Source organism: Mya arenaria, chromosome 1 (assembly GCF_026914265.1).
Source record: "Mya arenaria isolate MELC-2E11 chromosome 1, ASM2691426v1".
Taxonomy (NCBI): Eukaryota; Metazoa; Mollusca; class Bivalvia; order Myida; family Myidae; genus Mya; species Mya arenaria.
The window spans coordinates 12,613,288-12,640,142 of record NC_069122.1 but is presented as its reverse complement, the minus strand read 5'-3'; the positions used below and the strand labels follow the sequence as shown (position 1 = coordinate 12,640,142).

Here is a 26,855-nt window from a genome sequence, read left to right as displayed (position 1 = left end):
TAAATGTTATCATCAGCTGGCATTATAATCATAGAACAAAGATTGATTTAAACTTTGTTACACCAATATATTATAGATTATCATTATTTGTAAATCCCTTAACCAACAGAGCTACCGAGATATCCAATAATTGACAGGTAAATCGGATATTACTATTTACATTTAAATGACTTTTCAGTGTCATTTCTAATACTTCTCTTGTCCAGTTTATACATTAAATAATCTGGTATACTGTAATGTTATTATGGTTTAATTTATCAGTATAAGAATTGAGTGAAAATTGATTAAACCAGTCGTTTTAATATAATAGGGCTGTCCAAATATCTGCTGTCAAAATTAAGATATCGACTTTTAATTTTATCAGTATCTTTTGTTATTCACTTAATTTTATCAGACCGAAAGCTTATTCTAAACTCAATAAACATAGGTAGAAGTAAATTGATGTTAGTTTGAAATTGTCTGATAATGATTATTGAGAAGAAACACATTGATATTAGAACAATTTGTTTGCAAACTTCTTTCATATCTAAATGGACAAACTTTCATATTGACCTAAGAGGCAGTAAAATTATGTAATAATCCATGTAAGAAGTTGCTATCTGCACCAGCTGGTCAAGTGTTGAGCGCTGCTGTTTTAGCTAAGGCCTTAAAAAACAACATTTGGTTCGGGTTACTTGACTGTACCTACGAAATAGGCGCCGACCCTATAGTTTTTAGCTCGACTATTCAAAGAATAAGGAGAGATATTCTAGTCCATTGACATATGGCTTTGAAACTTTGCACACTTGTACAACATCATGCCCCCAACCTGTACACAGGAGGCGGTACCTCTATCAAGCATTTTGACAAAATTATGCCCCTTTTTCTACTTAGAATTTATGTTTAAGTTTTTGTACCACCTCAAATATTTTCAAAGTCCATTGTCATCTGGCATTGAAACTTTGCACACTTGTTCACCATCATGCCCCCAACATGTACAAAGGAGGAGGTAACTCTATCAAGCCTTTGACAGAATTATGCCCCTTTTTCGACTTAGAATTTATGTTAAAGTTTGCGTACCAACTCAGATAATTTCAAATTCCATCGATATATGGCTTTGAAACTTTGCACACTTGTTCACAATCATGATCTCAACCTGTGTACAGGAGGAGGTCACTGTATCAAGCTTTTTTACAATATTATGCCCCTTTTTTACTTAGAACTTACGTTAAAGTTTGCGTACTACCTCAGATATTTTCAAAGTCCATTGACATATGCCTTTCAAACTTTGCACACTTGTTCACCATCATGATCCAAACCTGTGAGACTTTATACAATAGTATTCAACCACCCAGCCTAATTGAATAACCAAGTTAGATAACTGTATTTTGCAAATAATGGCCCTTTATTATTAGACTTAAAAATTCTGGTTAAAATTTTGCATGTAACCAAATTTATGTTAATATCTCAGCACATCATGTATTGCATTGAAATCTAATCTAACAGTGATCCACGCATGTTTCGCCAAAACTTTTCAATCCTTACACTGAAAATCGGCGGAATAGTCGAGCGCACTTATCATTACGATTATCACAATTAACCATTTTTCATTTATGAAACTTATCATTACAATTATCACAATAAATCATTTTTCATTTATGAAAATTCACTCTCTGTGACAGCTCTTGTTATAGTCAGTTGTTAAAAAAAAAATAATAAGTGTGTGATTTCAAAAATATTATGTAGTTAAAAACCTTAAAAGCTTTATACAGGCCCCAATTTCTCGAAATTTCTTAAGTCTCTTATAACAGGATTAAGCTAAACCCATTTTTTTTGTCTTTCAAAATTTTGTGTTTTATATACTCCTTTAAATGTTTTTATACTTAAGATAGAAATTATCATTACGATTATCACAATAAACCATTTTTCATTTATGAAAATTCACTATAAGTATGTTTTTTGGCTGATTGAAATAAGCAGCTTAAGCCTGTTACACTTAAGAAGTTTCGAGAAATTGGGGCCAGATTATTACTTCAACACCATTCTCAAAAGGATGAGAATGACATTCTTTTATAAAGCCTAAAATAAAGGGAAAAAAAGCCTACCTTCCCTGCATGTTTTTGAAATGGATGTAACCCTAACCAAACCATTTTTTTTTTTTTTTTTGGCCTAATAAATCCTGGTTCTGCCACTGATCTTTACATGCAGCACAGAATTAGCATATTGTGATCAATGGATATTATAAATGCTTTTCATTATACAAGCCCAAAATATGCCAATTCGAGAAAAAATAATCGCTTTACATGAAATGGGTAATTTACAGTTAACAAGCTTTTCTGTAGTCTACATGAATGAAGAAATTATTAAAAAAATAAGTCTCTTCCCTTTCAAATGACCTGAAATTGCTGAAATATCAATTTGTGTGAGTATAAATAATAATCTATTGCAACAAATCTATCATGACAGTTAATATAGCATACGCATCTCTGAATGTGATAAAAAAAAACAATTTCTGAATTTAATAATCCCAAAACTTTAAATCACGCAATTCATTAGGATGTTGAATGAACCGTTACAGGTAAAAAAACTTCCACATTATTATTTTTATGCCCCCACAAAGTGGCGGCATATAGGGTTGCCCTTGTCCGTACGTACGTACGTACGTACGTACGTCCCGAAGATTGTTTCCGATCTAATTCTTGAAAACCGTTTGTCCAATCCTCACCAAACTTTAAACACATGTTTGTGACCATAATATCTTGATCAAGTTCGATAGTCATGGAAATCGCTTTAGTCATTTAGGAGTTACGGCCCTTTTTTGCCAAAAATTCCCGAAGATTGTTTCCGATCTAATTCTTGAAAACCGTTTGTCCAATCCTCACCAAACTTTAAACACATGTTTGTGACCATAATATCTTGATCAAGTTCGATAGTCATGGAAATCGCTTTAGTCATTTAGGAGTTACGGCCCTTTTTTGCCAAAAATACTTCAAAAATATATGTTTCCAATCTAATTCTTGAAAAGTATGTGTCCAATCCTCACCAAACTTTACATACATGATTGTGACCATAATATCTTGATCAAGTTCGATAGCCATGGAAATCGCTTTTGTCATTTAGGAGTTACGGCCCTTTATTTGCAAAAAAAGACTTGAAAAATACGTCCCGAAGATTGTTTCCGATCTAATTCTTGAAAACTGTTTGTCCAATCCTCACCAAACTTTTAACACATGTTTGTGACCATAATATCTTGATCAAGTTCGATAGCCATGGAAATCGCCTTAATCATTTAGGAGTTAGGGCCCTCAGATTATCCTGAATAATCATTATGGCTTATTTTCTGTGACAAAAAATCGAAGTGGGGGCATCCGTGTCCTATGGACACATTTCTAGTTTACATTTGATTGGGATTTTCTTCTTCAGATTGGGAATTATATCATATCTTTTGCTGGTGGAATGGGTCCAATAGTCTGACCCTGGCCAACTATAGAAAAAGGCCTGAAGCCTCTTTAAAGTGATTTCATTATGTGCTGGTCAATGAATTTTGTTATCCAATAAAATCAAAAAAATATTTTCCTCCTATAATAAAGATCACTAGATGCATAATGATTTTGAATAGAAAATAAGGGGTCGAATACTGTTAATCTAGTGATGTTCCCTGAGGCCTTACATGTGCATACTAGATTTGTGTTATAATTTAAGGTTTTCCAACCCTAATAATGTTAAGTAGGACTTGAACACCTTAACCTAGTAATCGATCTATTAACCCTTACACGTATACAGGTTAGAGCCATTATTAGCTCGAATCAAAGAAGACCGGACAGCAATTTTGTGTCCTGAAATCGATAATATCGATAAAGACACCCTCAATTATGGGGGAACCGGCTCATATTCCATTGGGTGGTTCTGGTGGAGCCTTCACTTCGCCTGGAAAGGGATTCCGCAACGGGAGGCTGAGCGTAGAAAGTCCTTGACTGATCCAATACGGTAGTCAACATAGAATTTTTGTTGGCTGTGGCGCTTGGAAGGACTCATCTTTCATTTGATTATTTAATCACCAAGTTGAGAAATCTTTTTAGATTCTTCATTTTTTGGTTCATAACTTGTTCAAGAAAAAAAACGCACACCCATATTTTTTGGGGGTAATTTATGTTTTTAACTAAATGAATGTGGTACATTTAAGTTTGGTGCCATTTGCCTGATTTTCGACCTCCTTACACAGAAACTAAATGTTTGTGATTAAAAAAATTCAGGAGCTTTCAAAAAATAAGGAGAATCTAAAAAGATTTTTCTCTCGTTTAAGAGGTTATACCAGCGTGAATGTATGGTCTACCAAGTGTTAATGATTACAGTTTTATATTTAGGTTTATTTCTTACCCTATTTCTATATAGGTCTTTAACTATCAATACTGACACTTTTGGCAGACCTATCACTCACACTTTTGTTTTGGGATTCACACACTTGATATAAGAAATTTATAAAATCATCCATCAAAAACTGGTTTACTTAGAAAGTAAGTTTGGTAAAGCCTATTCTACTTTTGTGCTAGCGTTTATATACGTACATGTATATATATATATTAATATATATAAATTATATGTATAACCATCCTTCCCATTGTATCTCATATACATATTGTAAGAAAATGTCCAAGTCCTTGTATTTATAATATTTATTCCATTAAAATACTGTCTCAAAATCAGTAAAACTTTTACTCCAATACTTGCTTTTTATAATGCTTGCTTATGAGCAAATTATTTGTTTCTAGACTATTACTTTGTCAAATTATTAGTATCTTTGTTAACTATTAATCTTTTTCAAACAATCATCATGTATACAGAGAAATAATTACCCTCCTACATTTTTAACTGCACCCTTTCTTTTTTCATTTCTACCTTCACTCCTTTATTTTCATCAAACAGCAATGAAAGGTACTTTTTTTCAGCGATTTCAAGTGAACAGGGCAAGATCACAGAGCAGTAGTGGAAGGTTTTGAATCTTTCTGCTTCAAGGAAATACAACAGAAAATATCAATAATGTCCAAAAGGTTGTAACTTAACAAAAAATTTCTTTGTCATAGGATTGAGCCCATTTTGGCGCGAATAAAGGAAGATCGAAGAAACGTGCTGTGCCCTATAATTGATGCGATTTCTGATCAAACACTCGAATTTTCTGGAAATGGTGGCTATCAGCCAGGCGGTTTCACATGGAGTCTCCATTTTACTTGGGAAGATATCCCTGAGTCGTCAAAAACGGGCCGTAAATACACAGACCCACTTAGGTATACTAATATATGTAATTTGCGAAAAATGTGGGGTGTGATAAAATTTGTTATTGATATCATGTTAATCTTGGGGTCACAACTGCTATAGAAATAATACTATTTTAATTAGAGGAACTACCTGAAATATATTAAATAGAGGAACTACCTGAAATAATAGTTGTTTTATAGAATTGCTCACAGATTATTTTAAAATTTGTTTATAATAAACATATACATGATAGAACATAAACAATGATGTCACCACAGACTCACAGATGATTCTACCAATAGCATTGCTTGAAAAACTGACCCATTTTCCTGACACTTTCCATTGGTCCAAGCCAAAAATGTCCACTAGAAAAATGTTTACCAGCTAAATCAATAGTTTGAATCTTCATAGTTGGATTGCTAGTGTTTCAGTAAGTAATGGTATAGTCTAAATATGGTATTTACGCAACAGCTACCATGTACTGGTGAGAAGACTAGCCAGTTAGCCAGGTTTATAGGTATTATAAGTTGGCATTGGGGATCCTCTTTCTTCTTCTTCTTAACCGATTTATTTTATTTTACAACGATCGTGAAACAAGTTATTAACAACATTATATTAATCACTCTCATTGGCATGATTTATGCGAGAGTGTGATATTGTGTTGTGGAGGAAACCAGTGTACCGGGAGGAAACCCACTCATCCAGCTTGGTGACCACAAACCAAACTCACATGTGCCCAGGCTGGGAATAGAACCCAGATCGCCTAGGTGAAAAGCGAGCGCTTTAACCACAGCGTTTAATCCAGACAACCCCTTTCTACATTACCATTGTTCCAAAAATTACCATTAATCGGGTTAGTTCAAAATTTCAATATATATTTTATAATATATATATATATATATATATACATATAACTTTATATGACCTTTTTTCTAATTTCAAACATAAACAAGATTAAGCATTCTTAAAATAACTATGTCACACATATAGTTATATAACTAGCCCTTATTTCTCGAAACTCTTTCAGTTGCTTATTTTATTCAGCCAAATTAATTACATAATTTAATGTTGATTTTGATAAATGAAAAATGTTTATTGTGATTTTTATATCCTACAGAAAATCCCTATATATATGTAAAAACTAAAAGAAAAAAGTAGTATACATTACGCTAATTAAAGGAAGATAAAAATATTAAGCTTAACTTAATCCTAGCTGTCGAGAAATTTGGACCTTAGGCCCCAATATCACACAAATACTTAGTCAAATCTCAATTTTGATCTCAAGATATTTTTACACATAACATTAAAAGTTTTAAAAAAGCATACAATTCTACGGTTTTAAAAAGCACATTTTTCTTGATTTTGTTTTGTCAAGATATCAATGAAAACATTTTCTACAACAAAAAATGTAATTGAGTACAACTCATTGTTTTTTTACCTGTTACTTGAGTAGATTCTTTTGCTCTAGAATTAGATTTATTGACAACAGTTTTTATCAACACATTCTATTAAAAAAAAATCTCTTTTTTAAAATGAGTGAAACATGCAAGTGTTTGAATTGTATTATGATTGACTGTGGTTAAATGTGTTGAGATCAAGATTTTCCTGAAGAAAAACTATTTTCAAGATTATTTGGGCCGAACCTCTGCTTTAAAGGGACTAGACACCAGATGATAAAATTGCAAGAAAAAAAGAGGATTATCAAAGACTTAAATAAAATTGACATCGTTGTGTACAATGCATTGCATCTTACCTTCTGATGTATCATATGGCTTACAACACATGCATCTTTGCAGATTTTGCGCATTTTCCAGTTAAAAATTTGTTGTCTGCCACATAAATCCCAAGTATGAAATTAACATCAACATATTATCTGTCCTCATAAACAGAAATGATTTAAACTGGGAAACCTTTATGTGCTATATCAACAGGGAAACACAGATAAGACAGCAACATGATTTTTGTGTTCATTATTTCAACCATGTAAAGGGCTGTTATAATTTATCGGCCTCTTACCAGCTGGCATTGACAATATATCTAGCCCTGAATTCACATAACTGGGATTTCCAATGCCGGTACAAATAAAAGATGAATTTCGAGCTATTGTTTGTACCAGAGGATTAGCTTGGGAAAACCAGAATATGTATAATTCTGGGCTAAAACTATTGTAGGCTTGTTTTGAAGAAATACTGTATTTGCTGATTTTTAAACCATATGGTGTCTTGTCCCTTTAAGCATCAATACTGGTGGTGATTCTCACTTCAATGTTATATAATTTTACAAAGTATATATCACTGACTTATAAAATGTTAAATGTAGTTTTCAGTTTTTTCCTCTATGAATTGCTGCAAAAAGCACCATGTATCTTTCATTGCTGTTTCTTTTGTTTGGTTTTGCTTTGCTAGAATGTATTTCATATATTTAACATAATGGGCAGATTGTTCAGAACTTTGTTAAAAGTAACAATGTTAATTAAACGGGTACAGCCAAAAGACGTCTCGAAAATTGTTAGATATACTACAGATCACTCATGTACACATCAAAGTTCAAGAGCAATAAACATTTGAAAGTTAACAATGATGATGTTAACCACATTGTTAACTTTATCAAACATCTGAACACTCTGCCCAATATAACACTTAAGGCTATTGTTCAGTTTTTAAATATCTTAAGCTGGAATTGTTATGGGCATTTTTTAATCCCTGTCATATATGGCTCTTTGCTTAATCAGTTTCTGGTATTACTACTGTTTTCAAAAATATTTGGTACTTCAAGCTTTTGTAGCATTGCAAAAGTGTCAGTGACATTGTTCATTCTACTTTGATTTACAACTCCATGTTATGGAAATAATTGCTTGTAATTGGTGTATAAATATAACATGACAAATTTGGATGGCTAGACTCTGCACTCTAAAAGATATTTGCATGTGCCACTTTATATGATTTTATATATGAGAGTCCAAAACAGGCAAATCTTGGAATGCCAACGTTCCAAGCTGAATTTAAAACTCAAAACCAGTTTGAAATGTTAAGTCTGACAGGGCAAAATTGCAATGTTTAAATCTAATAAGTGTGTCTGAAGTTTATTTGCGAACAGTAGAAATTACAGTAATCTGTTAAAAACCTTTGTGTTGATATTTTAACGGCCTTCTACAGTGCAAAAGTTAGATCGAAGGACCATGCAAGACATAAATGTTTAAAAATATCATTTTTTATAAAAGTTTGATGTTCAATATTTATAGCAAGCATAATACATTATTTACAGAAATGTCTTTTACGAAAATTATTATGTTTTTCTGTCAAAATAGTAAGGACTACCTGATTTACAAAGTATATCTGCAAGACTGTGTTGATTGGGTTGTTTGGAGAATTTTGACACAAAAATATAATAATGTTGTTGACAGTTTTTCGAAAATTACATGCTTTTTTAACCAAAGTCAGATAAAATCTTATACTGTTAAATTTGCACAACTCCTTATTACCCATAGACATGTTGCAAAGCATTTTTGTTCTACACCTCAAAAAATTGTTCCTCAGAACCTAGTTAAACATGAACTTTTCAAACATTTTAAATTTTAGCCTTCCCCACCCACTTTTGCATAGTGGAAGGCCCTTAAACATGAGTTTACATGTGATGTAAGAAAAGTAAGGCATACCAAACAAAAACTTGAATTTCTGTTTTCCCGACCTACACTAATTTTTGCACCCGACCCAAACTTTTTGATTGGTAGTAGACACGGGAAAGACCTAATAAATGTACCAAAACAAAATGGTGATGGCTGGGGAGTAAAAAATAAAAAATAATTTTCAGATGCATTTGTTTCTATTAGGTCTAAAAAAAAGACAGTTTGTTTCTGGTTACATGCCAAAAAAGGTTTGAGTCGGATTTTTGTTTTTGGGGTCTGATTAATTTTTTAAATAACTATGCTCAAATTTCATGTATGAGTAATTGGGTTCTTCTTCACATAATCTTTGACTGATACTTGTAAGTAATGATAAATAATTATGTGTAGCTATATATTTAACAAAGATTTTTAAAAAAGATTTTTTAGCAGTTAAACTGTTATAAGCTTACCCAATATAGAAAAATAAATATCAATGGATTTGTTATTAATTGTATGCATTATTAGTTCTATTTAATTATCTGAAGATCTGGTACAAATATTCTAAAGAATGTTGATCAAAAACAGTGGTCTGGTGGTTAAGATTTTCCTAACTATATTAACTTTTTTATATAAAACTTACAGACATTGTTCCAATTCTCTCTAGATCTCCGACAATGGCAGGCGGATTGTTTGCTGCTGACAGGAAGTACTTTTTTGAGATAGGCGCGTATGATGAGGGCATGGATGTATGGGGCGGAGAAAACCTTGAAATATCGTTCAGGGTGCGTGCTGTCAGAATTATATCGTGTTGCACAAGATTGTGTCTTTGTCTTACAATACAAAATATGCTTGTTTTTGGTTACCTATGGTTCTGTTATTTAATCAAAGACATTGGGGGTTGTTTTATGAGCGTACAACAAAGTATTGCAACATGATGATGATGATGACGATGATAACGATGATGACGACAACGATGACAATTATGACGATGATGATGATGATGTTGATGATGATGATGATAGTTAATAATGATAATAATAATGATGATGATGATGATGATGATTATGATAGTTAATAATGATAATGATGATGATGATGATAATAGTAATAATAATATTATAATTATCATAATAATAATCATAATAATAATAATGATTTTATTTGAAGAAGGTAACACAGTAAACCAAAAGCCTCGCATTTAATGCAAACACAACTCGAGTCTTTAATTTTCAATGTGAAGATAAAGATGTTTATTTGAATATGTGGCTAATGTCAAATTTACTAATATAAAAAAACTAGTGTAATATTTCCAAAAAAACTGTTTATTTCAAAATATTACTCACAGCCAAAAATAAAAGAAGAATGGATGCAAGGCTAACAAGAATAAAAGAAAATTGGATCCTACTATGAGCTTGTTTATACAATGGCCTAAATTTTGCTTATATTTGTCGTATCTTACGATTCAACCCTCCTTATATGTCAGCTCACCTGTTACCTTAAACGTGCTAGTTTTCTTTCAACAATCAATGATAATAATCCAGGGGATGTTATAACAACAATTCTAAGAATGGTCTGTAAGGAGTCATTTACAACTTTTGGATGAGTGTGGGAAGGTTAGGGTTTATTATTCTGATACAGTCATCTTAATCCCTTAAACTTATCAACTTTTTGTTTGTGTCTCTAAAGACTTGTTAAAGCTGCACTCTCACAGATTGAACGTCTTAACAATTTTTGCTAAAGTGCATGGAAACCAGTTATATAAGATTGCTGACAAAATTAGATCGCAGATTTTTATATTTAAGTTAAAAATTTGATGTTTTATGCATTTTTCTTAAACCTTTAGAAACAGTTAAAGCCATAAAACATTAATTTTCAAACAGAAATATGAAAATCTGCTATCTGATCTTTTGTCACCAATCTTTAATCATTGGTTTGCAGATATTTAGCAAAAATTTGCACTTTCCAAGACAAAAATTAAAAAAGTTGTAAAAACAGTTTATCTGTGAGAGTGCAGCTATAAGGGATGGGCAACGTTATTATCTTTTAAATTAATTAATTTTGTTACAGGTTTGGATGTGTGGTGGAAAGTTGGAGTTTATTCCCTGTTCCCGTGTTGGACATATATTCAGATCCAGCCATCCTTACACATTCCCTGGTAACTATGACTTCAAAAAAAGATATGTGAATATCTCTATTCCCCCATCTCGATCAGATAGGTAGATTTGTAATTACCTCCCTTGTTGAAGACTTCATCTGTATAATCATGGAAACCTTGTATTGTGGCAATATTCAGGTTGTTAATTAATTATTTCTCGCTTCAAATGTCACCATAAAAAAGTTTTCACGCACCTTTCAATAAATAATGCTTCACTCTCCTTAGAACTGTTTAAAGACTGATAAGACTAGTAACATAATCTCAATCATTGCGCGTATATCCATGACAACCACGAGTCATCACATATCCATACGCATTTATTTTCACTACACACAAAAGAGTTCCAGCAAATAATACATTTTTACTTAATTTTGTTTGACTGAGGTGGGAGAAAAAGCATCTACCATAGCCTCTTGTGTAAGATAGGTTCATCCAAACCCTCGCGCATGGTGTTTTGTGGAAACTCTGTAAACCACGTTTTCCCAAAACACCCTACGCTCGGGTCGGGATGAACCTATCTTACACTGTCGGCCATGGAAGATACTTAATATAATCTCTAATACCTTTTCTGTATTCATATAAAAGGAATTTGAGGTTTTTCATAGCCTAGGTGTTTGTGTTGTCATAGCCTTGGTGTTGGCGTTGTCATAGCCTTGGCGTTGTTGTAGCCTTGGTATAAGCATTGTCATAGCCTTGGCGTTGTTGTAGCCTTGGTGTTGGGATTGTCATAGCCTTGGTGTTGGCGTTGTCAAAGCCTTGGTGTTGGCGTTGTCATAGCCTTGGTGTTGGTGTTGTCATAGCCTTGGCGTTGTTGTAGCCTTGGTGTTGGGATTGTCATAGCCTTGGTGTTGGCGTTGTCAAAGCCTTGGTGTTGGCGTTGTCATAGCCTTGGTGTTGGTGTTGTCATAGCCTTGCGTTGTCATTGTCATAGCCTTGGTGTTGGCCTTGTCATAGCCTTGGTGTTGGCATTGTCAAAGCCTTGGTGTTTGCGTTGTCATAGCCTTGGTGTTGTTGTAGCCTTGGTGTTAATGTTGTCATAGCCTTGGCGTTGTTGTAACCTTGGTAAAGGCATTGTCATAGCCTTGGTGTTGTTGTAGCCTTGGTGTTGGCATTATCATAGCCTTGGTGTTGGCGTTGTCATAGCCTTGGTGTTGGTGTTGTCATAGCCTGTGCGTTGGCGTTGTCATAGCCTTGGCGTTGTTGTAACCTTGGTATAAGCATTGTCATAGCCTTGGCGTTGTTGTTGCCTTGGTGTTGGCATTATCATAGCCTTGGTGTTGGCATTGTCATAGCCTTGGCGTTGTTGTAGCCTTGGTGTTGGCGTTGTCATAGCCTTGGCGTTGTGACAAATGTGAAAAGTGATGTTTGGGCAGGGCAGGGCAATGCAGGACAAGGCAGTAAAAAGGGAAGAGCTGTAAAGATGTTTTTTAATAACTTGTCGTAAAACCCTTTTGGTGCATATTTAATTATTATTTAGGTCGAATATTGATCAATATAGACAAGCATAAAGTATCCATTTAACACTGACATGTGAGTATGTGTATTAGTTAGTAATTATAACTCAACCTCAACATATGATTTATAAAACAGGTAATAAAGATACCCATGGGATCAACTCCATGCGACTTGCTGAAGTTTGGATGGATGAATACAAGCGGCTTTTCTACATGCATCGAAGAGACCTATCAGTTAGTTTATCTATCAAATTAAACTCTCAAAATTGAAACAAGTACTGGTTTACCTTATATGTTGGGATATGGTAGGGGAAGAGTTTAAGAGTAACTTCAGCTATAAAATATTTAAGGAATGGTTGCATTTTTTCTTGTGTTTACATACATGCCATATTTTCTGGAGACCATTCAGGGGGATTTGTTCAAAAGTCTGAAAATTCAGGGGGATTTTGGTAGTATTCAGGGGGATTTTTTAGCAGATCTAATTCGGCAAAATTTCAAAGTATTTTAAGACGCAAGTACGAAAAACAAATTGCCATAATTTTGAAAGGCTCCTGAGACAAATTTAGACAAATCGAGATTTTCTGACTTTGTAAAAGTGCCGTAATTCATAGTTATTTATGCTAGATAGTTGGTATGAGTGACCCTTTTGACCTTTAAATTATTAATCCTTTTGATGACAATGACACATGTTTTGAAGAACGCTTTAAATTGTTACATCCTCTCTGATTGGATAAAAATTATAGTTTTAACCAATGAAAATCGACCTTTTATCTGACCAGTCTAATTGACATTTCTTACGCAAATTCTGTCAGTTTCAATCAAAACAATGCATGAAATGTGCCCTGCTGATTTATTAAGTGTCACCCAATAGGTATTGTTAAAACACACCATCAGTTGATAATCCAATTAAGCTTCAGGACAGGAAGGGCATTATAACTGTAAACAGGCATACATAATTAAACCCTGTGATAAATTTGCGTAATTTTAAACACTTTTTTTTAATTCCAGGGGATTTTCATCCCCCTCTCCCTCTGGGAGACCGGGGGATGGGTCGAAATTCCGGGGGATATGGCATGTATGTGTTTATGCTGTATGAATGTAGTAAGAGCATGCATGCAAATTCCATCAAGCGCCCACTTCTACAGCATAAAAGCAATAAAAAAATGTGAACAAAACTTATAATTACATTTTAATCAATTATTCATCATGATTTAAAATTAGCATTATCTTTTACCATTGATTATTTGTTTGTAGAGATATATAATCGACAACATACGATTGTATAAAAGAAAAGCTGATTTTATTAATGTCTTTTATCATTGGTTAAATGATGTCGCGCTAATCCAATCGGAGTGAAATAAACAATGATGTCATAACTCTTTGCGTGTTATAATAAATATAAACCTATACAAAGATCTTGGCAAATGTAAATATTAAGCTAAATGTGTTGAAATTCCTATTTTACCTTTATTACAGTTATCAGATGCTGGAGATTTAAGCGAGCGAAAGGCGCTAAGAGAGCGGCTTAACTGTAAGAGCTTCAAGTGGTACCTTGACAACGTCATTCCTGATAAGTTTATTCCTGACGAAAACGTTCAGGCGTATGGCATGGTATGTGGCTTAGATTATGTTGTAGTTTTAGAAAAGAATTCCTTATTAAAACATAAACATACAGAACAATATTTAGATCTTTATAAAAATTTTAGGCAAAATTAATGACGGAGTCTGAAGTGACACAAGTAAAATTTAATTTTATAAAGTGCTCACCATTTCGGTTATATTAAAACATAATTGTTTCCAATTACACGACCTTCTTTAATTTCTTTGCATCCGACACTAACGCTTTTACTGCCAGCAGACATTTTCTATGGACCTTCCTACCCTACCTATTTTTGGGGTGAAATCTGAAACAGATATTTATTTATATTTGGCCTTAACAGTATCTTATATACACTCAGTAAACTTAAAATTTAAATATATTTAACATAGCCAGTAGAGGAAAAAGTCAAACCTCTTTAAGAGAAAGTGTTTCCACCAATAGAGGAGAAAAAAGTTATAAAATACACCCAAATTGCACCATTTCGAACTAGGAATTGTTAAAATTTTCTCGTGGGAATGCCCCAAAAACCTCTTTCCAACACTTTAAACACAATCATTTTTAGTTTGGAGGGAAGGGCGAAGGTCGAAAGCTTCTGCCCCTTAGTTACACTCCCTCTAAATTTAAATTCTTAATTTGCCCCTAGTTTCATTACACATAACTCTTAGGCTTCTATACTTGTAAATATGACGTTGTCTGCGAAAATGAGTCTTGTTGAGTGATATGTATGAACATTATGAGCAACAAAAAAAAATCAAAATCAAAGAGATAGGTTTACAAAAAAAACGATGTTTATAATTTAGCTATAAAACCTTTTTTGAAGACATGTGAAAATAGCTATGATAGCCTGATTAAGAGACATGAAACTTTGCAGAAATGAAAACGTCACATTTTCCTTCAAAGGACTGACTTTTACTGAGGACGTCACAATTATAATTATAAACCATGAATTGACTCTCTAGGTACGAAACCCAGCCTCAAACCTGTGCCTTGACACAATGGGCAAAGATGAGAAGACAGTGTTCGATATTGGCGTGTTCTCGTGTCAGGGCGGGGCCAGCGCTAGCGAGGTATGTACACACGCATCTTAGTTGTTTCTATGAATAGAATGATTATTACTCCAGATGTGTTGTAACTAAGCTGTAACGTGTGTGTATGATTGTTATCAAACTTGGTGTGAAATTGCATGACGATGGCGTCACTTCAAATGTAGAAGCTGCATTTTTTCTGTTTCTGAATGTTAACATCACTAAAATCATAAAGGTGAGCCGCATCTAACCGCAAAATGCCAAGTAAATAGTCAAATGATAAAATGGTGTTGTCTCATGTGATCACAATGTCAAGCAATGATTGGACATCTCACAGTGAAGCAAAAATGCTGAAACATCAGAAATTGTAACTACAAAAAATTGTAACTTCGGCATTTTGTATAAAAAAATGTGTGATCAAATTACCAAGATTACATTCTAAAAATGATGCTCCTGAAAACTGGATTTGATATCTTTGGCATTTTGAAGTGAGGTCATCGATGAGAAAGAGATTAACATTTTGCAATAAAAATGTGTGATCAGAATACTAAGATTAAGTACTAAAAACGTTTCTATTGGAAACTGGATTTTGTAGCGTGGACCTTAGGAAGTTAGGCCATCAATGAGAAAGCAAAGGTAAAATACTAATGCAACGGACATTTGTTTTAACACAATATGATGCATATTATTTATATTCTCTTTGTTTTTTTGTTGAATTTAAAACAACAGAAGTATAAGAGTGCAAATCAGGTAAAAACAATCCTTGTGTATTCATGGAGATCTATTAAGGAATGAATTGCGGGCTTGATGTAATTATTAGGATATGAACGCAATTGGGCTGGTCAAAGTGCGTGGAGTCAGAAGGACTCCACATGTACTTTGACCAGCCCAATTGCGTTCATATCCCCGATAATAACATCAACCCTGCAATTCATTACGTATATTTACACCAATAGTTCATTATTTCATTCAATAATTGTTAATTTAAAAAAAGCAACACTTTCTTTAACCCTTTTTTACACATTCTGTAAATAGAACTGTAACTGGAAGCATTTTTAGCTCGACTATTCGAAGAATAGGTGGGCTATACTACTCCCCAGCGTCGGCGTCCGGTTAAAGTTTTAGGGCAAGTTGGGATTTTCACTTATAAGTCCAATACCCTACATTCAATTGACTTAATACTTCACACAGTTGTTCAGGGCCATCACATGATGAGGTTAGATTACCCCATATTATTCTTTACACAGATTATGGCCCCTAATCGACTTTGGAACTTGTGTTAAAGTTTTAGGGCAAGTTGGAATATTTATTAATAACTTCTGTATCCTATGTTCAATTGACATAATACTTCACACACTTGTTTAGGACCATCACACAATGAGGTTACATAACTCCATATTATCCTAATACAAGTTATGGCCCCTGATGGACTTAGGTTAAAGTTTTAGGGCAGGTTAAGGTTTTAGGGCAAGTTGGGATTTTCACTTAAAACTCCACTACCATTCATTCAATTGACTTAATACTGCACACAGATGTTCAGAGCCATATCATAATGAGGTTAGATAACTCCATATTATCTTTTATACAAATTATGGCCCCTGATTGACTATGGAACTTAGGTTAAAGTTTTAGGGCAGGTTGGGATTTTAATAAAAAAACTTCTATACCGTTCATTAAATGCACTTAATAAAATTCAAAATTATTTATGACCATCTTACAACAAGAAACATAACTCTGTTTTAAGCCTGAATACAAATTATGACCCTTGATTTTTTTTTTAATTTCCTTTGAATGGCACATTTGTATATTCTTAACCACATTTTCATAATGGGAAATCAAGTTATTTGAATGACTTGCGTCATTGTTTGGGCGGGCTGGTGGGAGGGCAGCATCAAAGTCACCTTATGTATCAAATAATTTTAGTTAGGTTTGACATAAAGAGACCAAACTTGGTATTATTACATCATTATTGTATTCTAAGTCAAAGCGGCATAGAAGAGCGCGCTGTCTTACCACGTCTCTTGTTTCAAATGATGTCACAATACCTCGGGAAAAGATCAACCACTTTAAACATAAAATGTAAACACTAATGGCAACAATACATTTAAAATTTAAAATTTAGCGCTTTTGAAAAAGTTGATTTATATCCTGCTGACACTATACAAACAAAAACAAGATGAATAGTTTTCATGTATATTGTTATGCGACGAATTGCGATCCAAACATATCCGAAGATGTTGTGTTCATTGATTGATAAACGAAATTGCTAAAAGGCAGTGCATTTAAGGAATAGAAGTTGCGGTGTAAATATTTCCTAATGAAACCCTTTGGTGAAAGCGTATTATGAAATCAAACAATAGGAAGGTTGGCTTTTTTATTATTTTATTTTTATACCCATTTGGAAGAAAATGGTGCATACAGGTTTGCAAATGTAGTATTGTATAGTTATAATATTACTCAAACCCTTTAAAGGACCTTGTTAATATGTTTATAGGGTCAGGCATTTTTTTATTTCGTGTGAAATATGAAGAAATGTTCAAATTAGAGCCCTAATGTTAATAATTATTTAAAAATGTGACAAAAGAATGATTTATTTTGTCGAAAATCATTTATAACGCTTTTGTAAATTGAATGACCATGCCTCACGTGACTCTGCCTTTAAACAATTACCTACTGTCATCATTAGTTATTCCGTAAAGTTTCTCTCATGCAGTCCAACAATAGTGCCTAGGCATTATAATTTATAGTTCAAAACAGGTATTGGTAGTTTCTTAGTGTTTCGGAGGCTTAACTGGTGTAAAAAATATTTATATCAATACATATAGTGTTGAATGGTAGCAGTTTCGATAAAAGTGCTGTTGTGGTGTATTTCAGGTATTTTCGTTGAGTAAAAAGGGTGAATTACGTCGTGAAGATTCTTGCTGTTCCTCAGGTGGGGGAAACGGGGACAAGATAGCGCTAACAAGATGTTTCGATGATAGTAAACAGAGGTTTACACACAGTAGGGTGAGTGCTGGTTAAAATGCCATATTCATTTCAACCTATGTTAAGTAGCCACTCAATGAATATGGCCACTCTGGCTGCTTTAGACAGGTGGCCACTAAATACAGGTGTGGTATGTCCTCAAAGATGAGCATGCCCTAAAAGGCACACACGCCTTGATCTATATGTTGGTATTTTGTCTGATTCTGGGACTTCTTATAGGACTGAAAGAATTCACTGACAGCTGATCTTATACAGAGCATCTGCTGTTGCCATGTATATAACTCGTTACCATGTGTATACTAGTAGGATAAAACACAGCCATTTATGGTTCATAATTGATGTGCAGTTCTGATGCATGTTCATATACATTAATATTATAATACAGTTTGGGTGTTTTGGGTTACTCCTATTTTGTGTGAATTCCTTGGCCCATATTCATAAAACATCTTAAGTCATTTCCTAACTTAATTCATTTTCTTAATTTAAGTATATCACTTATCATATGATATAATTTATTCATAAATAAAGTTAAGTGGTTAGTAGGTAAGCTGATATGGGATATAGGGCACAGGAAACCATATTCGGGTTCAAGCTTCACTCTCACCCAACTTCGATATGTTTTCCTTTGCCCTGTATATCCTATATCGTGACACTACTAACCCCGCAACTTATAATCTTGAGCCATATTTCTGAGTTGTGTTTGTCACGTCTTGTCCCACAGTAGGTTTTGACATGCCCTCATGTACTTATCGAAGTTCATGTGTTCAGCAAGTTTAGCTCTTTGCCAAAAAAAAAAAAAAAAAACACCTTAGTTTTTATTTAGTTATTTTAATTATCTTGAATAAAGACTTTTATAATGTTGTATTCGGCGTCTGAGGGTATTGTTCATTCTTGTGATCACTCTAGTTTTTCTCTTGCAGGAGACGGGAGTTATAAAGCATGAGGCTAGTGGGCGGTGTTTGGACATCGCGGATGAGCAATCAGGAGGTTTTATTCATCTACGAGACTGTAATGGCGGAGGTTCACAAAAATGGGAGATCGAGCACTATTTGACTTTATGAGAATGTTTTAATAGCTATAATTAATAATAATTAATAATTTAAACAAAATAATTTCATGTTTAAATTATTAAGGATTAAAATTAATATATTGTTCATAATAATAATTAATGATTTAATGTTTAAATTATTAAGGGTTTGCATTATTTTAATTTTTCATACTTGTGATAGATTTTGATGTCAAGATGAACAGAAATACTTTAGAATAGCTCTTCTATGTAAAACACTATCAGATAATAGGAGAATTTGTGATTTTTATTGACAATCATGTCGTACAACCACTTTTTTGAAACTGTACCCCTGTCATGTAATGATATATAATTTGAATACATAAGACAATGATAACTTGAATTTGCAAGGGAAACTTTCAATTCAATGTTTAATTGCAAAATAATATTGACCCAAATTTCTTATGATACTTAGATGTTTGAAGGAAAAATGACTTTTAACTTTTCTATTCTCAAATTATTAAGATTATATACTTTTTAACACAATGGGACCATAGCATAGAACTTTGTTAAAGTTAACATCATTCTTGTTAACTTTCAAATCTGTATGCTCCTGAAATTTAATAGAAACACTCAATTGTGATCTGCTGTATTTCTATGTAGATTTCAAATATGTGAGCACATCATGAAATATATCGCCTATTAAAGTTAACAACAATGTCATAAATCATGGTGTTAACTTTAAAGCTGCTATCTCACAGATTGATAATTTTGACAATTTTTCAATTTTTTGTCTTGGAACGAGCCAATTTATGCAAAAATGCATGTGAACCAGTCATTATAAGACTGCTGACAAAAAATTATAAGACTGCTGACAAAAAATTAGATCGAAGTTTTTTAAATTTATATTTAAGTTCAAAAATTGATGTTTTATGCATTTTTCTTGAACCACTAGTAACGCTTTTAGCCATAAAATAATAATTTTCGAACAGAAATATGAAAATCTGAGATCTGATCTTTTGTCAGCAGACTGTTATCTCTGGTTTGCAGATATTTATGCAAATTTTGCTCATTCCAAGGCAAAAATAAAAAAAAGTTGTAAAAACAGTAAATCTGTGAGAGTGCAGCTTTAACAGTTGTCTGAGCAATCGGCCCAATGTTGACAATATGTGGTTGTAATATGTACATGTGTATTGTAATTGTGCCAATAGGCTTAACTGTCCTGCCACCTTTTGAAATCCAGCTTGATATAAAACTGTATTGGCTTCTCTGCCTTTTTAATAACAAACAATCCTGGTTTGTGATAGCCTTGTAGTTAGCAACATTGATGTCATCTAATGCAGTCTTTAAGCATGCTTTTAAACCTCCAAATTATTCACATGAAACTTGGTACACATGTTCAATTTGCAAATGGGTAGAATGGTCCATAACTATGATTTTAATTATCCCCCGTCAAAGGCAGAAGGGAATATAGAAATGATAGGTGTTTGTGTGTGCATCTCGGCAATCTTGTTTAACTTGAAAAGTCTTTGAGGTACTGACTTCATATACAGAAAGACCTCATTTAGAAGAAGTGCAGTGCACAGGCACCATAACTCTAGGTGCAGTATATTTTAAGTTATTGCCCTTTGTTAATTGTCATACGTATTTTTTGTCTGGAGCATTTAATTTACTTCAAAGTCTTTAAAGTATTGACTTCAACTTCATATTCAGTGAATAATTCACATATATCTCATTTAGGAGTGCAGTGCTCAAGAACCATAACTCTGAGTGAACATTTTTGAGTTATTGCCCTGTGTTAATGTCAATACTTAGTTTTTGTCCAGAGCTCAACATGAAAAGTCTTTGAGGTATTGACTTCAAACTTCATATACAGATAGATCTGACTGAGGAAAAGTGAAATGCACAGGAAACATAATTCTGGGTGCAGTATATTTTAAGTTATTGCCCTTTGTTAATTTTCAAACATATTTTTGTGTCTTGAGCATTAATTCAAAGTCTTTAAGGTATTTACTTCAAACTTCAAATACAGACAGATCTCATTCAAAGAAGTGCAGTGCACAGGAACAATAACTCTGGGTGCAGTATATTTTGAGTTATTGCCCTTTTAATTTGCATACTTATTTTTTGTATGGACCATACCTTAAAAGTCTTTAATGTATAGACTACAAAGTTCAGATTCACATATATCTCATTAAGGAGAAATGCAGTGCTGAAAAACCATAACTCTGAATGCATATTATGGGGTTATTGCACACTGTTAATTTTCATACTTATTTTTTGTCAGGAGCTTAACTTGAAAAGTCTTTGAGGTATTGACCTAAAAAATTCATCTACATGATCTATCTGATTACGGAGCAGTGCAGTGCATAGGAACCATAACTCTAGCTGCAGTATTGGTTGAGTTATTGCCCTTTGTTGATTTTCATTGTAATCCTCTGATGTAAGGCAGAGCTGATGCTGTTTTTAATTTGGCGGGGAATATGGCAGTCTGTGACTGCTCTTGTTATTGTAGAATTATACCCCTTTTGAAAACAAAACAAAATCAGATGAGCATCAGCATGTTGCAGTACTCTTGTGTTTTTGTTTTTGCTTCATTTACATGCTAATTCAATACAATTAAACAGTGGATTATTGTCATTCAAGTTTAACTGGTATTATAGAAAATGACATTCTTTTTATTATGTTTTAAGAAAACCAAAACAGCGATTAGATTTATTCAAAATATTTAAAAGCATTAGACTTACTATAGCCATGGCAATACTCTGTTTTTTAAAGATTTTCTTTCAAAATTTCTTTTTCTTTATTGAAACAAAAATATGAAGTACTTCAACAACTAATTTATTTTAAAAAAATCATGATTTTAAAATCATTGTTTTTAGAAATGTTTATTACTGGCAGACTAGTCAGGGGATCATGAAATCTGTGAGATATTGTGTTGAAAACCAGGAAATGAATACAGAAAAGATGGGTGGGGGATTTTGCTCAGAAAACCAGGGGGATTTTGCACAGAAAACCAGAGGGATTTTGCACAAAAAAACAGGATTTTGCCCAGAAATCCATAGAGTTTTTCCTCTAATGTAGGGGCATTTTCGTCAATTTCTAAGAAAATATCCGACCCTTTGGATGCTTAGGCAACGGTCAACTGTTAAGCATTTTACTGCAATGGTCGTCTTTATTTTGTAAAAAGTTCAATATCAAAATAATTATTATATACATTATTGAATTCAAAGATAATTTGGTAACAAATTTTACCGTGCATTGAACTTTACAACTAAATCAGCAATTAATTTGCTATGAACTTTAATTAATGTCATAAATTGTCATTCATTCTTCAGTTTTGCATTTAAAATGTGTATTGTTATTTACATGATTCATTGTTTCTGTTTTGTGTATTTAGTCATATCTTGTTAATACATTCCATGTTTATATTTCATACGTTTTCATTTAGTATCTACTTACAATGGCAGAATTTGTAAAAAAAAAATATATATAATTTTTTTTTATTAAGCTTCGGTTAAAATGACCTTATTTTGTGGTGTCTGATTTCTGCAAAGTTGTTTTGGGGGCCAACAAAGTGTATTTGCCGTATTGACTAATACACTTGAGTTGGTGCCAATGCAACGTTTTCATTTTGTGCCAGAAAAGTATCTTGACAGGTAAATGTGTTATTATTGCACCGCATAATAAGGGTGTCAGCGCCAATTCTTTATTTTTCATATCAACGCTTCATATTTGTCAGGCTAAAGTGACAATATAACTTTACCAATATGCCTTTTTAATGTAAATTTGTGATTCTGGCATGCTATAACAAGATGGTAGAAGGGTGCCAATATGCTTTGTTTTTATGTGTATTTGTTTTTCTATATGTTGGTCAGCCAATTTGTCTTCAAGCCAGGTCAAGTTGGCAGAAGACAACCCACATGTACATTTATTCTGTGTTATCTTTTTGATAAAGCACTAAAATATGTCCGCAATCAGTTGGGTAACAAAATGATAAGATATGTTCTTAGATTTTATTTTCAAAATAATTTTTGGTTGAAACAGATTTTAATTCAAAAAAATATACTTTAGCATACAAGTCATATTCAAGAAAAAAGGTAACTTATTAAAGCCCTTTTCCACATTTAATAATATATATTTGTTATGAATTCAAAATTTATTTGCAATTTCTGAGGCATGAAATAATCTCAGATACTTTTTTCTGCGACTCTTGTAATTCTGTAGTCTACAATGTCGAAAAAATAAAACTGAAATTCAGACTGTCATTCAACTGATTGAGTGCTCCTTTAAAAACAAAAACAAATTGTTACAGAATTTGAAATATTTATCTAATATGTTATTTTAGAATTATTTACTGATTGAATGACATATTATTATTTATTATTATAGATATCACCGTTTCTAAGCTCACCAAGTATACAGCCAAATATTTTTTTGTCAAATTTGTTTTTAACATGTGGGTGGAGGGAAATTCTGTAACTCGTAAAATTAGTAGAATTAACTTTGATTTTTACATCACTTTTTTATTCTTTTTGCTGAAATATCGTGTTATTATTTTTGCTATAAGAATATCTATAGCTCTTTAAGATTTTGGTTTCTCGTTGACGGTTGTGTATTATTAAGAATCATTTAAGAAAAGTAGCTTTCACTAATCTGAGTTAATTTTTCGAATAATGTCTTAAAAATAATATGTCATGGTCTTATGCTTTTTTGTCTAGCTCACATTGTTGACCTTGACCTGATCTCGACAACGTTGTCATGATTGCTGTTTGGTGTATTTGGTGCGTGCGTTTTTCCAATATGGCTTGTCACAGCTGAATCTTGGTCATGCATTGACGGATTCTATAATAATTTGGCATGAATGTTCACCATGAGAAGATGGCATGTATATTATGCAGGATTAATGTCAGTTGGTTTGGAGGTCAAAGATTTAAAAGGAAAAGGTCACACTCAAGGCTTCGTCAATGATATATAATAAATACCAGGCAGAGCTCGTATATGACAAGCTTAGAATTAGTATTAATGTACTGTTTACTGTAGATTTTTTAATTTTGCAAGATCCTTTATGACCTTTGTTGCAAGATACCTTATTGACCATTGTTTAAGCCAAGTTTGTGAGGTTTAAAATATGCACTGTCATTTTTTTAACATGGGCAATCAGTGTTACCCTGTGAATTAATATTTCGCTTTGTTTAAATGTCATGAACTGATTGGTTTGCATTATAAATAACGAATATTACACCCTCGTGAAATGTAAGTGATTTACAAGTGATATAAGTATACACGAGATACACAATAAGCTTTGTTCTGAGGATTTTCTAGTCAAGTGATGAGAAAATGTTTCATAATTTTGTTGATTTTTTAATTTTAAATAAAATCCTGTTGGCCGTATCAATAAAGATCTTGATTTTAGTTTTAAATTGAAATCATCTCATTGTCATTAGTTTTGTTATTTAATACATATTGTTTATGAAGTAAATGCTATTTAAGCAGTATTTAAAATGAACACAAAGTTGAAAAAAAAAATCAATGTATTGCAATTTGTGATCTTTATACAGATTTATTGAGGTTACAACAAAAATCCTTGATTGAAACAGGCCATAAGGCCGGTATTAATAAAAGATCTTAAGTAAGTTCCAAACTTAAGTTGATTTCTTAAAATTTACATACCCGGTAGACAAATAAAAATAAACAATTAGAGTTTTTATCAGAACAATAAAATCACGAAAAATAAAGTATTTCAGAAATTAGTCCTTATTATTATTATATCATACATACAATGACATATGATATTTAAATTAGGAAAATGTTAAGTTCGGAAATGACATTTAATATTTGATACTTTATGAATACTGGCCCTTAGCAAACTGGGGCCGTATTCAATAAGCAACTTAGATTGAACTTAAATTTAAGATTAGAAACTAAGTGCTTTGATTGGTCTGTATATTAAGCTGACCAATGGACTGAATGGAATCACTGAGGCATGTCTAAGGATAGGGATAAGATAAATATTGAATACTGGCCCGGGACTTGTTTCTGTAGTTTTTCATAAAAAATGCATTTTCTAGTTAAGTTTCATATTTTTTATGTTATTTGCGAAAGCTATATTTTCTGTTTAGTACAGGTTTTCAATACTAAAAAGTATATAAATTGTTGTTATAGTTATATTTAAACTATGCAAAATTTTAAATATTTACATGTTGTTAGTTTTTTTTAATTGATGTAGTTGTTTGTAATATTATATAATATATTATTCATATGATATTGTAAATTACATGTGGAAACCATTTGCTTTGGGAACATATATAGACCATCCTTAAAATTTGCGTGCCCAACCGACTGGCTGATAAAAACACCAATGTATACCACGTGATAAATGCGTCATAAATGCTACGTCGGAAGGCAATATTTTGCTTCCAATGAAGACTTTAATCAAAGACTTTACTTTTACTACACCATTTTGAATAAAACAAAAGGCAGTCTATGCCTCTTAAAGAGCCCCGCCTCGTTTTATAACCGGGGTTTGATAAGGTGATTAGTTTCATCAATCATCATCACACACTGATGCTATACTGCTCTTGTTTAGGATGTTGCAGTCCTCTTCTCTGATAACAAATTCCCCACCGAATTTTTGCAACGACTCCAAGCTAACTTGAAATTACTACGTGATCTACTTACAGCTTAGTTAGAATTCTGACATTGTTGACCGTCTATATAAATCCTAGGCTGTATTTGATGGAAGGTGGCAGAGGTGTTCCGATTGCATCAAAGAAAGAGGCCCCGGGACGGGGTTCTGTGCAAATATTAAGAACAGGTCTGCCGAATAAGTCTTGGTTATACTATTGCGTACAATTTTTAAAGATGGTTTAACATATGAAAACATTTTGCATTGGGCACATATTTTAGTTTAGTTATGTATTTAAGAAGTACATTTAAATACTGGGATGACTTGGAAATAAAATAGAAAAAAAATGTTTTCTGGTTTAATTCTATTGTTGTTGTTGTTGTTGTTGTTGTTGTTGAGTTTACAAAGGTCTGCCACCGCGCCCTATAGTGGCTGCATTATGGCTTGACCCCGTCAGATCCCCGAGTGTGAATGAAAGATACTTTTGATACCAAAGGGGGAGTTTTATTCCCATCGTTTTGTGGGATATTCGCCAAATGAGTAATTTTGAACCCCAAATGCCGCGGGCCCTACGATGAATGACATTTAGAGTGGTCCCACAGCTCTGACTATCGGATATGGTTTTATTTCTTTGGTCTTAACTTGTTGTAAATTAGAAATTGGATAGCACGCGTGTCTAAAAATCTTATTGTAAGTTTGGTATTTTTTTTAAAGGATTCAAGCAAGACTCGCTGACAGTTCATCGGCACGAAAGTGTTCTGAGAACAGGACGTTTTGTCCAGTCTGCATTCGTATATAATTATATTAACAGACCTCTTTGTTGTCGAATCCCGAGTTGCCTCACTATTTAAATTCTAAAACTTCTACAAGACCAAAGAATGCGTTGACATTTTTTATATTTTAATTGGACTTATTTTTCTGATTGTTTTCTTAAATATTCATGTACATATATGTTTTTTTTTAAAATATTTCCACCGGCCCGCGTCCGTTTTTCCATTTTAATATGCATGTGCGGGATAATTATCATCCATTCTGGACTATCTAGACATAAACATGTAGCCCCTGGTCCAGTGTATGCTCTATTCGCGTATATATAATTGATTTTCTCAATTTGAATATCTTTTATTGAAAGAATAAGGCGTGGGTCAAAAACCGTTTTTTATACA

At 32.9% G+C, this 26,855-nt stretch overlaps 1 protein-coding gene across 2 annotated transcripts in view; it reads left to right on the top strand.

Moving 5' to 3' along the window:
* Positions 1 to 26,040, top strand: part of LOC128236386 (probable N-acetylgalactosaminyltransferase 9) — a 36,815-nt gene extending 10,775 nt beyond the window's left edge. Inside the window, exons 4-11 of one of the 2 annotated variants that reach the window (XM_052951345.1) lie at positions 5,061 to 5,261; positions 9,501 to 9,618; positions 10,904 to 10,991; positions 12,582 to 12,679; positions 13,922 to 14,056; positions 15,005 to 15,112; positions 17,945 to 18,076; positions 18,976 to 26,040. In XM_052951345.1, coding sequence (XP_052807305.1) covers positions 5,061 to 5,261; positions 9,501 to 9,618; positions 10,904 to 10,991; positions 12,582 to 12,679; positions 13,922 to 14,056; positions 15,005 to 15,112; positions 17,945 to 18,076; positions 18,976 to 19,116 — 1,021 coding nt within the window. In that variant the 3' untranslated portion in view covers positions 19,117 to 26,040. Of the gene's footprint in view, positions 1 to 3,762; positions 3,967 to 5,060; positions 5,262 to 9,500; positions 9,619 to 10,903; positions 10,992 to 12,581; positions 12,680 to 13,921; positions 14,057 to 15,004; positions 15,113 to 17,944; positions 18,077 to 18,975 lie in introns of both variants that reach the window. The other variant, XM_052951269.1, reaches the window with a different exon arrangement.
* Positions 26,041 to 26,855: the final 815 nt, after the last annotated feature.